The 14067-nt window shown below is 37.0% G+C and overlaps 1 protein-coding gene across 2 annotated transcripts in view; it reads left to right on the forward strand.

The window, feature by feature from the left end:
- Positions 1 to 13860, forward strand: part of GDA (guanine deaminase) — a 131454-nt gene extending 117594 nt beyond the window's left edge. The window contains exons 13-16 of one of the 2 annotated variants that reach the window (XM_089913308.1): positions 742 to 888; positions 3988 to 4118; positions 11858 to 11885; positions 12642 to 13860. In XM_089913308.1, coding sequence (XP_089769434.1) covers positions 742 to 888; positions 3988 to 4118; positions 11858 to 11885; positions 12642 to 12712 — 377 coding nt within the window. In that variant the 3' untranslated portion in view covers positions 12713 to 13860. Of the gene's footprint in view, positions 1 to 741; positions 889 to 3987; positions 4119 to 11857; positions 11886 to 12607 lie in introns of both variants that reach the window. The other variant, XM_089913309.1, reaches the window with a different exon arrangement.
- The last annotated feature ends 207 nt before the right edge of the window (positions 13861 to 14067 follow it).

Below are 14067 nucleotides of genomic sequence, written 5' to 3' on the forward strand. Positions count from 1 at the left end.
AGTTTAGGGAATATTCCGAGATGTTTTTTCTCTTAGCTTTATTAAACATTTGGGCATTGTACTGGGTTGAACTGTGCTCGCCCTACCACCTCCCCCAAAAAGAGATGTCTACCACAAACATGTAAATGTAGCCTTATTTGGAATAAAGGTCTTTGCAGATGTTATTAAGGTAAGGATCTCAAGATGAAGTCATTCTGAATTAAGGTGAATCCAGTAACGAATGTCCTTATAAGAGGCAGACAATGAGAGGTACATAAAGACACAGAGGGAAGAAGGCCATTTGAAGATGGAGGCAGACATTGGAGTTATACTGCCACAAGCCGAGGAACGCCAGGAGCTGCGAGAAACTGGACGAAACTGGAAAAGATTCTTCCCTAGAGCCTTTGTAGGGTTGGTGGCCCTGCCAACACTTTAAGACTTCTGCCCTCCAAAGCTGTGTGAGAATGAATTTCTGCTGTTTTAAACTACCACATCTGTGGTAATTTGTTGCAGCAGCCCTAGAAAACTAATACAAGTATACATTTGATACTAACTGCAGGTTTTGAACTCCTTTAAATGTTAGTCTGTGTCTATTCTGTGTTTATAGATAAGATCTTTTCTTTGAAGTATATTAAAGAGTGAATATGTCATTAAAAACAGGAAAAATCCTAAAAAAAAAAAAAAAACAGGAAAAATCCTATATACCTAACATTCCATTTATCTCATAAAGTTACTGTTTTGGCTTTATTTTATCTACCACAGATGTGGCTGGTGGTTATTCATCTTCCATGCTTGATGCAATCAGAAGAGCAGTGATGGTTTCCAACGTGCTTTCAGTTAATAAGATAAATGCGAAAAGCCTCACCCTCAAAGAGGTCTTCAGACTAGCTACTCTTGGAGGCAGCCAAGGTAATGAGCATTTTATTTCTCACACGATGTACATACAACCATGCCAATGTGTCCTTCGCTGCAGTGTGAAGGCTCGTGATAGTGGCATCAGCAGGCACCCCGATATTCATGACTGTTGCATCTCATATAATATAACCAAAACTTAGCAAGTACATGTTCAAGCATGTGGTGGAGGCATCATTCTTTAAGCAAGTTCCCTGTTTTTGGCAGAAGAGATGTTCAGTATGCAATTATCATATTAATTGTTTTAATGGATACTTGCATTGGTCACATGCATACGAGTTCTTTAAAATAATCAGTTTTTTTCCACTGGGTCAAGTAACATACTCTCTATTGGCCTAAGTAGTAATAATAATAATAATAATAATAATGGCCAAGACTTATTGGGCCCTTACCATGTGATAGGCACTATGCAACATGCTTTATGGATGCTGTTATTTAATCCTCAGAACCACTATTAATTCCATTTTACCAACAAGGTACCTGAGTGAGGCTTACACACCTGTCAAGCTGCAGTGTGCCATGATTTGAATCCAGAAAATCTGATGCGAGAGTGCAGGCTGTTACCCGCCGCCTTCCACTGCAATATCTTCCTGTATAAATCTTGGCTTAGACTATGTATTTTGTTTATCTACTTAAGTACACTAATTACCCAAGCCTCTTTCAAAGGAGAAAGATGGAGAAGTACAGTTGATATGCAAATATTGTTCATCACCTTTTCCCAGTTCTCACATGTAACTGTATTTTTACTGAAAAAATAGAAAGTGGTAACTGTATTGCTTTCTGTCACTTTAAGTATTATAGTATAATCTGGATGGATGATAGTGAACATATCATGAAACCTTAGGTAGTTAGTGAGAAAAACATAGATCTTAAGACAGGTGTATATTTTTAATATATTTTAACATTTTTATATTTATGATATATACCCTAGATCTTATAAATGAAGTATGATGGAGGCCAGGGTATCCTGGGAAGAGAAACTTCCTGGCTCTTCTCTGAATGTTCTGGGCTATGATGAATGCCATAAAGAACATTTCAAGAAAGAAAGCAAAGGTCATGTGCTTTGCATTTCCCCCAGTCTTATAATTTCATTTTCTAAAGTTCCAAGTTTTAAAAGTTCTGTTCTTTAAACAAGTGTGACACTCCCTACCCCCATTTTCACATCTGAGTTGTCCTGCCATCTGATTTTCATGGTGTAAATGACTTGTATTTAAATAGTGCTTTTTTTATTCTAGGCTCTCTGTGAGTTGTTTCATCAGGATCCTGTATGCGACCAGGCCGGCATGGGGTGCTTACCAAATCATTTCTACCTTACCGTATAGCTTTCAAATCTATTTTCTGGGCCGCTGTTATGAAATTTCTTCTCAGCTTGTGTCTCTACAAGAGTCTGAGTGAATGAGATGAATGCATCCCTGTTTAAAGTTGGCATCTTCCCCGCTTTACATTCACTCTCAAGATCAAGATGTGCATAAATCACCTTCACAGAGCCAACATTTGCTCCAAAGACAGTAAAACTGCATTTCCTAAAATGCATTTGAGTTGCTTACCAGCCCAGCTAGGCCTCTCTGAAATAATGTGAATTTAGATCAATTTACAATTCACTGACAGTAGTTGTGGTTTTTTTTGGTTAGTTCATACCTGAACTCCCCAGGTTCTAACAAACAGTCCAGTTAATTTATATATATATATAATACCATCAATTCCTGGCAAATGAACCTGGTTATCTGGCCTATTAAACACACAGTTTTATGTTGAATACAGTCATCAAAAACTCATGTTTGTCATGCTGTTTGTCAAGGGAAAAACGAAGTAGAGTGTAATCGATGAAGGAGGAGAAAATTTCCAGTGATTTTCTCTTACATTCAGTTCTTCCCCCCACCATCAGTGGAAGTCACCTAACCCCTTTTAACATTTCTAATTATGTTTGCACCTCTTTAAGAACTCTTTAGCTAAAAAAATATTTTTCTTTTCTGAGAATAAAAGAGTTGCCCTTTAAATAACCATTTAAGAACAAGCAAGATTTCTAAATCTGTGCTTAGAGCATTGCCAAAAGACTTCTGGATATCCATACCTAGAAATATAACGTAGTGGGTATTGTCTAATAGAAATATGGTGTCTAATATTTTCACATAGGACCGTATTCTGACAGTGCCAGAATACAGCAAATACATGTAAAAATTCAAGTAAGTAATGCTGCACTCCAGTTGACCTTTCTTTCATGCATGCTTCTATTTGGAACACTCTATCCAGATTCTGGCTTTAAGGAGCTTTAAATTCAATACCTTCATTGACCAGGAAAACCAACTACCCTCATCTGAAACTAAACCATAAAAATGAGAGATGTTCTTCCTCGACATCCACTATTCATGGAATAGGAATTCTAGCTGGGAGATGGATCAATTCAATAGACATTATTGACCTATGCCCTATTTTAGAGAACCATTCTTCTCTGGCAACGAGAAAATCTTTAAGGTTACAGAGAAATTAGTCTGCTTTCAAAAGCACTGGGACTCTTGAGTTATGAAAATCTATTTACTTTCAGAAGTGAATTTTTTCTATTCAAAGGATTTAAACTAAGGAACTTAGGATGGATATGCCTGCATTGAAAAATATGCAAAAAGATAATTATTTTTTACTTACTTGAAGTTCATTTCACTGCCACAAAAATAGATCTTGTCAGCTATTTCATAGAACAAAAAGAACAAAAAGGGCAAGGAAAGGAGTTGGAATGTTGGAAGGAGAATAGGAGAGAAAGAGAAAGATATTATGTCCATCATCATGTTTCTTAGAGAGGTGAATGGAAATCACAGACCAGTTGGACTGTGAAGGGAACTGATAGAGCTGAAACAGAGAGACAACATCAGAATTACGATCATGGTGTTGAAGAGAACTCTTTTTATTCTCAGATTTTGCTTTCCCTGTGCTTACTCTGCCTTCTGTAAGTCGAAGTCTTGCGACCTATTGGAATGCTTCACTATTAAGATACTAATTTTTTTCTAGTGACACACTGGCAGATTCTGTCCTTGCAAATTGGGATATTTGCATGGTCCAATGGCTAAAAATACTAACTGTTTATTAATTTATTCCATCCTGTAGCCCTGGGGCTGGATAGACAGATTGGAAACTTTGAAGTGGGCAAGGAATTTGATGCCCTCCTGATCAACCCCAAAGCATCTGACTCTCCCATTGACCTGTTTTATGGGGATTTTGTTGGTGATATTTCTGAGGTACGTAAAAGGAAGTTGATCAAAAAGCATTAATTTCATGAACTAGTCAGTCACAACAGCTTCCCTATAGAAAAAAAATAGACACTGAAACATTTATTGGAATGCAGGAGAATCTTATAAGGGAAGCTAGATAATTTTTTTTAACATATTAATTCAAGTATCATTGTTTTACACTGATGTGTTAGCTGCTGCTGTATAACAAAGTGGATCAGCTATACGTATACATATATCCCCATATCCCCTCCTCTTGCGTCTCCCATCCACCCTCCCTATCTCACCCCTCTAGGTGGTCACAAAGCACAAGCTGATCTCCCTGTGCTATGTGGCTGCTTCCCACTACCTATCTCTCCCACGCCTGGTAGTGTACACAAGTCACTGCCACTCATCACTTCGTTTCATCTTACCCCTCCCCCTCCCTGTGTCCTCAAGTCCATTCTCTACATCTGCGTCTCTGTTTCTGTCCTGCCCCTAGGTTCTTCAGAACCATTTTTTTTTTTGGTTCCATATATATGTGTTAGCATATGGTATTTGTTTTTCTCTTTCTGACTTACTTCACTCTGTATGGCAGAGTCTAGGTCCATCCACCTCACTACTAATAACTCAATTTCATTTCTTTTTATGGCTGATAATATTCCATTGTATATATGTGCCACATCTTCTTTATCCATTCATCTGTCGATGGACAAGTAGGTTGCTACCCTGTCCTGGCTGTTTTAAATAGTGCTGCAGTGAACATTGTGGTACATGGCTCTTTTTGAATTATGGTTTTCTCAGGGTATATGCCCAGTAGTGGGATTGCTGGGTCATATGGTAGTTCTATTATTAGTTTTTTAAGGAACCTCCACACTGTTCTCCATAGTGGCTGTATCAATTTACATTCCCATCAACAGTGCAAGAGGGTTCCCTTTTCTCCACACCCTCTCCACCATTTATTGTTTGTAGATTTTTTGATGATGCCCATTCTAGCGGGTGTGAGGGGATACCACATTGTAGTTTTGATTTGCATTTCTCTAATGATTAATGATGTGGAGTATCCTTTCAAATGTTTCTTGGCAATCTGTATATCTTCTTTGGAAAATTGTCTATTTAGGTCTTCTGCCCATTTTTGGATTGGGTTGTTTTTTTGATACTGAACTGCATGAGCTGCTTGTATATTTTGGAGATTAATCCTTTGTCAGTTGCTTTGTTTGCAAATATTTTCTCCTACTGTGAGGGCTGTCTTTACGTCTTGGTTATGGTTTCCTTTGCTGTGCAAAAGCTTTTAAGTTTCATTAGGTCCCATTTGTTTATTTTTTTTATTTCCATTTCTCTAGGAGGTGGGTCAAAATGGACCTTGCTGTGATTTATGTCATAGAGTGTTCTGCCTATGTTTTCCTCTAAGAGTTTTATAGTGTCTGGCCTTACATTTAGGTCTTTAATCCATTTTGAGTTTATTTTTGTGTATGGTGTTAGGGAGTGTTCTAATTTCATTCTTTTACATGTAGCTGTCCAGTTTTCCCAGCACCACTTTTTGAAGAGGCTGTCTTTACTCCATTGCATATTCTCCTTTATCAGAGATAAGGTGACCATATGCGTGTGGATTTATCTCTGGGATTTCTGTCCTGTTCCATTAATCTGTATTTCTGTTTTTGTGCCAGTACCAAACTATCTTGATTACTGTAGCTTTGTAGTATAGTCTGAAGTCAGGGAGCCTGATTCCTCCAGCTTCGTTTTTCTTTCTCAAGATTGCGTTGACTATTCGGGGTCTCTTGTGTTTCCATACAAATTGTGAAATTTTTTGTTCTAGTGCTGTGAAAAATGCCACTGGTAGTTTGATAGGGATTACATTGAATCTGTAGATTCCTTTGGGTAGTATAATCATTTTCACAATGTTGATTCTTCCAATCCACGAACATGGGATATCTCTCCATCTGTTTGTATCATCTTTAATTTCTTTCATCAGTGTCTTATAGTTTTCTGCATACAGGTCTTTTGTCTCCTTAGGTAGATTTATTCGTAGGTATTTTATTCTTTTTGTTGCAATGGTAAATGGGAGTGTTTTCTTAATTTCACTTTCAGATTTTTCATCATTAGTGTATAGGAATGTAAGAGATTTCTGTGCATTAATTTTGTATCCTGCTACTTTACCAAATTCATTGATTAGCTCTAGAAGTTATCTGGTGGCATCTTTAGGATTCTCTATGACAGTATCACATCATCTGCAAACAGTGACAGTTTTACTTCTTCTGTTCTGATTTGGATTCCTTTTCTTTCTTTTTCTTTTCTGATTGCTGTGGCTAAAACTTCCACAACTATGTTGAATAATAGTGGTGAGAGTGGGCAACCTTGTCTTGTTCCTCATCTTAGTGGACATGGTTTCAGTTTTTCACCATTGAGAACGATGTTTGCTGTGGGTTTGTCATATATGGCCTTTATTATGTTGAGGTAAGTTCCCTCTATGCCTACTTTCTGGAGGGTTTTTATCATAAATGGGTGTTGAATTTTGTTGAAAACCTTTTCTGCATCTATTATCATATGGTTTTTCTCCTTCAATTTGTTAATATGGTGTATCACACTGATTGATTTGCATATATTGAGGAATCCTTGCAATTCTGGGATAAACCCCACTTGATCATGGTGTGTGATCCTTTTAATATGCTACCGGATTCTGTTTGCTAGTATTTTGTTGAGGATTTTTGCATCTGCGTTCATCAGTGACATTGGCCTGTAGTTTTCCTTTTTTGTGGGATATTCGTCGGGTTTTGTATCAGGGTGTTGGTGGCCTCGTAGAATGAGTTTTGGAGTGTTCCTCCCTCTGCTATATTTTGGAAGAGTTTGAGAAGTAAGGGTGTTAGCTCTTCTCTAAATGTTGGATAGCATTTGCCTGTGAAGCCTTCTGGTCTTGGGCTTTTGTTTGTTGGCAGATTTTTAATCACACCTGCAATTTCAGTGCTTGTGATTGGTCTGTTTCTATTTTCTATTCCTGGTTCAGTCTGGGAAAGTTGTGCTTTTCTAATAAATTGTCCATTTCTTCCAGGTTGTCCACTTTATTGGCATATAGTTGCTTGTAGTAATCTCTCATGATCTTTTGTATTTCTTCAGTGTCAGTTGTTACTCCTGCTTTTTCATTTCTAATCCTGTTGATTTGAGTCTTCTCCCTTTTTTTCTTGAGTCTGGCTAATGGTTCATCAGTTTTGTTTATCTTCTCAAAGAACCAGCTTTTAGTTTTATTGACCTTTGCTATTGTTTCCTTCATTTCTTTTCCATTTATTTCTGATATGATCTGTATGATTTCTTTCCTTCTGCTAACTTTGGGGGTTTTTTTGTTATTCTTTCTCTAATTGCTTTAGGTGTAAGGTTAGGCTGTTAAATATTTGAGATGTTTTTTTCCCCTGAGGTAGGACTGTATTGCTAAAAACTTCACTCTCAGAACTGCTTTTGCTGCATCCCATAGGTTTTGGGTTGTCATGTTTTCATTGTCATTTGTTTCTAGGTATTTTTTGATTTCCTCTTTGATTTATTCAGTGATCTCTTGGTTATTTACTAGTGTATTGTTTAGCCTCCATGTGTTTGTATTTTTTACATTTTTTTCCTTAATTGATATCTAGTCTTATAGCGTTGTGGTCAGAGAAAATACTTGATACTATTTCAATTTTCTTAAATTTACAAAGGCTTAATTTGCGACCCAGGATATGATCTATCCTGGAGAATGTTCCATGAGCACTTGAGAAGAAAATGTATTCTGTTTTTTTGGATGGAATGTCATACAAATATCAATTAAGTCCATCTTGTTTAATGTGTCATTTATAGCTTGTGTTTCCTTGTTTATTTTCATTTCAGATGAATTGTCCATTGGTGAAAGTGGGGTGTTACAGTCCCCTACTATTATTCTGTTACTGTCGATTTCCCCTTTTATGGCTGTTAGTATTTGCCTTATGTATTGAGGTGCTCCTCTGTTGGGTATATAAATATTTACAATTGTTACATCTTCTTCTTGCATTGATCCCTTGATTATTATGTAGTGTTCTTCCTTGTCTCTTGTAATAGTCTTTATTTTAAAGTCTGTTTTATCTGATATGAGAATTGCTACTCCAGCTTTCTTTTGATTTCCATTTGCACGGAATATCTTTTTCCATCCCCTCACTTTCAGTGTGTATGTGTTCCTAGGTCTGAATTGGGTCTCTTGTAGACAGCATATACATGGATCTTGTTTTTGTATGCATTCAGCCAGTCTGCGTCTTTTGGTTGGAGCATTTAATCCATTTACATTTAAGCTAATTATCAATATGTATGTTCCTATTACCATTTTCTTAATTGTTTTGGGTTTGTTTTTGTAGGTGTTTTCCTTCTCTTCTGTTTCCTGCCTAGAAAAGTTCCTTTAGCATTTGTTGTAAAGCTGGTTTGGTGGTGCTGAATTCTCTTAGCTTCTGTTTGTCTGTAAATGTTTTAATTTCTGTGTCAAATCTGAATGAGATCCTTGCTGGGTAGAGTAATCTTGGTTGTAGGTTTTTCCCTTTCATAAATTTAAATATGTCCTGCCACTCCCTTCTGGCTTGCAGAGTTTCTGCTGAAAAATCAGCTGTTAAGCTTATTGGATTCCCTTGTATATTATTTGTTGCTTTTCCCTTGCTGTTTTTAATATTTTTTCTTTGTATTTAATTTTTGATAGTTTGATTAATTTGTGTCTTGGCATGTTTCTCTTTGGATTTATCCTGTATGGGACTGTCTGCGCTTCCTGGACTTGATTATTTCCTTTCCCATATCAGGGAAGTTTTCAACTATAATCTCTTCAAATATTTTCTCAGTTCCTTTCTCTTTCTCTGGGACCCCTATAATTCGAATGTTGGTGCATTTAGTGTTGTCCCAGAGGTCTCTGAGACTGTCCTAGATTCTTTTCAGTCTTTTATCTTTACTCTGCTCTGCAGTAGTTATTTCCACTGTTTTATCTTGCAGGTCACTTATCCGTTCTTCTGCCTCAGTTATTCTGCTATTGATTCCTTCTAGAGAATTCTTAATTTCATTTATTGTGTTGTTCATCATTGTGTGTTTGCTCTTTAGTTCTTCTAGTTCCTTGTTAAATGTTTCTTGTACTTTCTCTATTCTATTTCCAAGATTTTGTATCATCTTCACTATCATTACTCTGAATTCTTCTTCAGGTAGACTGCCTATTTCCTCTTCATTTGTTTGGTCTCATGGGTTTTTACTTTGCTCCTTCATCTGCGTATTTCTCTGTCTTCTCATTTTGCTTAACTTACTGTGTTTGGGGTCTCCTTTTCTCAGGCTACAAGTTCATAGTTCTCGTTGTTTTTGATGTCTGCCCCCAGTGGGTAAGGTTTGTTCTGTGGTTTGTGTAGGCTTCCTGGTGGAGGGCACTGGTGCCTGTGTTCTGGTGGCTGAGGCTGCATCTTGTCTTTCTGCTGGGCAGGACCGCGTCCAGTGGTGTGTTTTGGGTTGTTTGTGACCTTATTATGATTTTACGCAGCCTGTCTGCTGATGGGTGGGGTTGTGTTCCTTTCTTGCTAGTTGTTTGCATGGCGTGTCCAGCACTGGAGCTTGCTGGTTGTTGAATGGAGCTGGGTCTTAGCGTTGAGACGGTGATCTCTGGGAGAGCTCTCGCTGTTTGATTATTATATGGGGCCAGGAGGTCTCTGGTGGTCCAACGTCCTGAACTCGGCTCTCCCACCTCTGAGACTCAGGCCTGACACCCGGCTGGAGCACCAGACCCTGTCAGCCACACAGCTGGAGTGCCTTCAGAGTTGGAGAAGCTGGCCTGCAGTGGCTCTCCTTCTGTGCTGCACATTAGAATCACCTGCTTCTTCCTTGTTTTGCCCCAAAGGCAGTGTTCCACAGAGAAAAACAGTCCCCTTGAAAATAGTCACAGCTCTGAGATGGCTTTTTTTTTTACGTTGTGCTTAGTCAGGTTTCACTTGTTCACAGGGGGTTATGTGCAGAGGCCTCACACCCGGCTCTTCCTACTGGGGTTCCTAGTTTGGAATCTAGATCCTTTTAAGTTATTATAATTTCATGACAATAATGGTATTAAAGAAACATTTGTATTTTGAATATATTTGTATATTTGAAGGTATTTGGCTATAAGAAGCCATAATATAGCTACCACTTATTGAACACACTTGCTGTGTGCTAGATGGCATGGGATTAATACATTATTTTTGTTTAATTATCAGAACTATTATGAGAGCCAGGTGCTATTAATATTACCATGTCGTTTATGGGGCAGTGAGGCTTAAGGGAGGCTAAATGGTTTACCTAAGAACTCATGGCTAGTAATTAGTAGACACAGTTTGGATTCCATCCCAGGACTTTCTGACTTCTGGAATCTGGGCTCTTGATCACAATGCTACATGGATTCTCTTAATTATAAGAAAATGAGTTTTTTTACTTTGTCCTCTTATCATGTTTTTCTATGTATAAAATAAACTAGTTCTTACTTTAATAACAATTCTTTTTGAGACAGTTTTTCTTTAAAACTTAGCTACTGCCATTTATAAATTGATCCATTTATGAGAGTAAATGTGATACTAAATGTAACATGCTGAGGTTTTTTGAAGAAAGGGGCTGGATTATTTGAAGTTGATACCATTAGTTATTTACATATTACTTATTCTTTTACTTTTTTATTAGAGTGAGTTTCTGGGAATAGGGCTTAGACCCATTCATCCAGTCATTTTTCTTCTATTATACACCTCTTGAAATATTTAAATTATTATATTAAATTAAATTCTTTTTTTTTTTTTTTTTGCGGTACGCGGGCCTCTCACTGTTGTGGCCTCTCCCGTCGTGGAGCACAGGCTCTGGACGCGCAGGCTCAGCGGCCATGGCTCACGTGCCCAGCCGCTCCGCAGCATGTGGGATCTTCCTGGACCGGGGCACGAACCCGTGTCCCCTGCATCAGCAGGTGGACTCTCAACCACTGCACCACCAGGGAAGCCCTAAATTAAATTCTTTAATTTTTGTTATCACTTTCCTCTGAAGATTTCAAGGTTCTATGTTAAGAACTTTCAGGCAATGGGAAACATTTGTTAATAGTCAGTACTTTTTTTTTTTAGGCAAAAGACCATTTCTTTTTCATTAATAAAAGTAGATTTTGGGATGTTCAGTCGATGCCAGCTTAGGTGAGACAGTGATTGTTAGCCATAGAAGCCAACTCCTATGAGTAGAGTTAGGTCTTCTGGGGCATAGTTTAGCATTTTGACTTGGGATACTGGATTGTTGGTGACAAATAATTCTTCCCCTTTACCCTTTCTGCCTAACTCTGTTATTGGAATAGCCATCAGTGTATCCATTTCTGGGACCAAGTTCCAGCCAGGCTAATGTATACAACAGAGAGAAATACCTTTTAAATGGATGGATTACGTGTCTTATCTCAAGGCCTTTTTCAGGTTTAAATTCAAAATATTTTCACGGTAACTCTTGGATATGGAATGCAAGACTAAAGAAATTCACATGTGGAAATGCAAACAGACATTGATTAATCAAGATAGCATCTTTTATGTAAATATATAAATAAGTTTCGGCACTGAAATTAACACATTTTTCTCCTCTGGGTTTAGCCATAATTTTGGTAATATATATATTTACAAAATAAAAAGTTCTGTGTTTAGAAAAAAATAAAAACAGATTTTTGCCATTGAGAAATATATTTATATTTCTGGATTTTGCCAACCACTGTTGGCTGTGAATTTGCTTTTCTAAATGCACAAAATATTCTTTCTCCTTCTTATTATTATTTTTCATTTTAGGCTATTATCCAGAAGTTCCTCTATCTAGGTAGGTATATATGTCTCTATGCTAAATAAAATCTTTCTTTGTCTCTTGGGTATGCTCTCTGCATTTATTGTACCATATGTTAAGCCTTATATGTGATCATTTGCTTTGATTCATTATATTTTTTAACATTCCTCGGCATTGAGCCCATTTATGGCACAATATTTAAAGGCACTATTTGAAATGAATACGCTCCTCTAGAACATAGTCATAAATCCTAAACTGAGGAATGGCAGGCCAAGGAGAAGAGATCATCCTGTACCTTCTTCCTACACTCGTTCTGTAACCCCAAGTCTGCCCTAGCACATTGTATTTGTGATTGTGGTGGAGTCTTGCCACACATGCTTTTTAACGTACTCACATTCAATTCTATTCACTGAGAGAGAGAAATAAATAGTGCAGAAGATTCTACTCTTCCTCCCACTCCGTTGAGTGAGCTCTGAGTTCTGAGTGAATTTGGGGTGGGAGAGACACATGTGGTATTTCTTAAAAAAGCTCAGTTCTTGCAGGCCCTTCATCTCACCATGCTGCTTATGATTCTGGGGTGTAAAGATAAGTATTTCTTTTACACTTGGGGCTGGAAAAGGAAACCACTCACTTCAGCCGAAAGAACGGTGATTGGGGGTTGATTCAATTTTATGTGAATTCTGCTTTAGGCGTGTATTTCAGACTCTAATCCTCAAATTAGGTGCAGCATCTTCTTTTGGTCATATCTACCTGTTCAGATTATAAACAATGATTCCTTGATTTTTCTTTCAGGAGATGACCGAAATATTGAAGAGGTGTATGTGGGTGGAAAGCAGGTGGTTCCCTTTTCGAGCTCAGTGTAAGACCCTCTGCATCTACGAGTTCTCCTGGGGTAACACAGTTCTGTGTTTTCTTGTGCCCAGGCGGAGTTAGGAAGTCAAAAACCAGTACCTTGTTCTTGGGATGACTGTCTCCTTCTGTGTCTAGTTACAGTATTCACTTGACAAATCGTTCAAAGGAAGTTGCTCTAATTCTCAACTCTCTGGTTGGGACAATTAAAAATTTCGCCTTTTTGAGCTGTTTAGATTTACTTTAAAGCTCAAACATAAGGGAATGTTATTATTGGTGGTGTTCTTATTATGAGATTTAAATAAAATCTATTTCACATTTGGACATGTGGAGAGAAAAGATATTCTTATAAGGTTAGATATTTTGAGCTAGTAAATGTGAAAATTAGAAAACAGAAAATGAACCAGTGAGTATATTTTTGAGGGAGAAAAAATTAGACTATGAACACGCGTTGGAAAATGACTTCAGATTGTGTTTGAAAATTATATACTGAGCATACTAATTTAAAAAGAGAACTTGTTGAATTTTAAAATGTGTTTCTCGATTGACCTTGTGTTCTGGAAATATGCACTTAATGGAATTTGCATTTCAGAGATATGTTATTGTTGTGCTTTGCCTTCTTTGGGGATGAAATGTCAGAAATTGAATGCCACATGCTTTCTTAATATAGTTCTGTGCTTCAAAGTGTTTGACAGAAGTTGGGTATTAAAGATTTAAAGTTTCTTAGGAATATTATTCATATAACTACATGGCATAAATAGCTATACTTTTGTGTACTTTAAAATCACAATGTATAATTGTGTGATGCTATTATTGCTACATTTTTATTAGAAGAGAAACAAATTTCATACTCCACTGTTGTGTAGATTGGAGTCTTTCATATATTGGGACAAGTGCTGGGCATCCAGGAGCTGTCAATACTAAAAGGAAGGGTTTCATTGCAATGACCCGTTCTCCCAAAGAACTATTCCATAGTTGCTGGAAATTTCATACTCAGATATCAATCTGTTAGAACTTTAAATGAAGGACAAATCCTACTACATAAATATTATTTAAAATCTTTAAACCTTGCATATTGAAAGTACTCTATTTTTCAATTTTATCTTGTCTTTTTCATTCCTAATAATTTTCAGGACATTAGAATTTTAGGATAAGGAAAAATATTTAGATGTCCCACTACTGTTTATATTAATAGGACTTAATCTGTACTAGACATCTAGAAACATTAAACAAAGCAAAGAGTGTTTTTATGCTTCCTAATAGTGTGCTTTCCCATAACGTGGAATTAAAAACAAATTATGACTTCATGATAAATCCTTAAGAAATATTGATATGAATATTATTTAAATATTATAGTTTTCTCAGTTAA

Source organism: Delphinapterus leucas, chromosome 6 (genome assembly GCF_059928025.1).
Source record: "Delphinapterus leucas isolate spDelLeu-1000000601 "Yukka" chromosome 6, BTC_Dleu_Yukka2, whole genome shotgun sequence".
Classification (NCBI taxonomy): domain Eukaryota; kingdom Metazoa; phylum Chordata; class Mammalia; order Artiodactyla; family Monodontidae; genus Delphinapterus; species Delphinapterus leucas.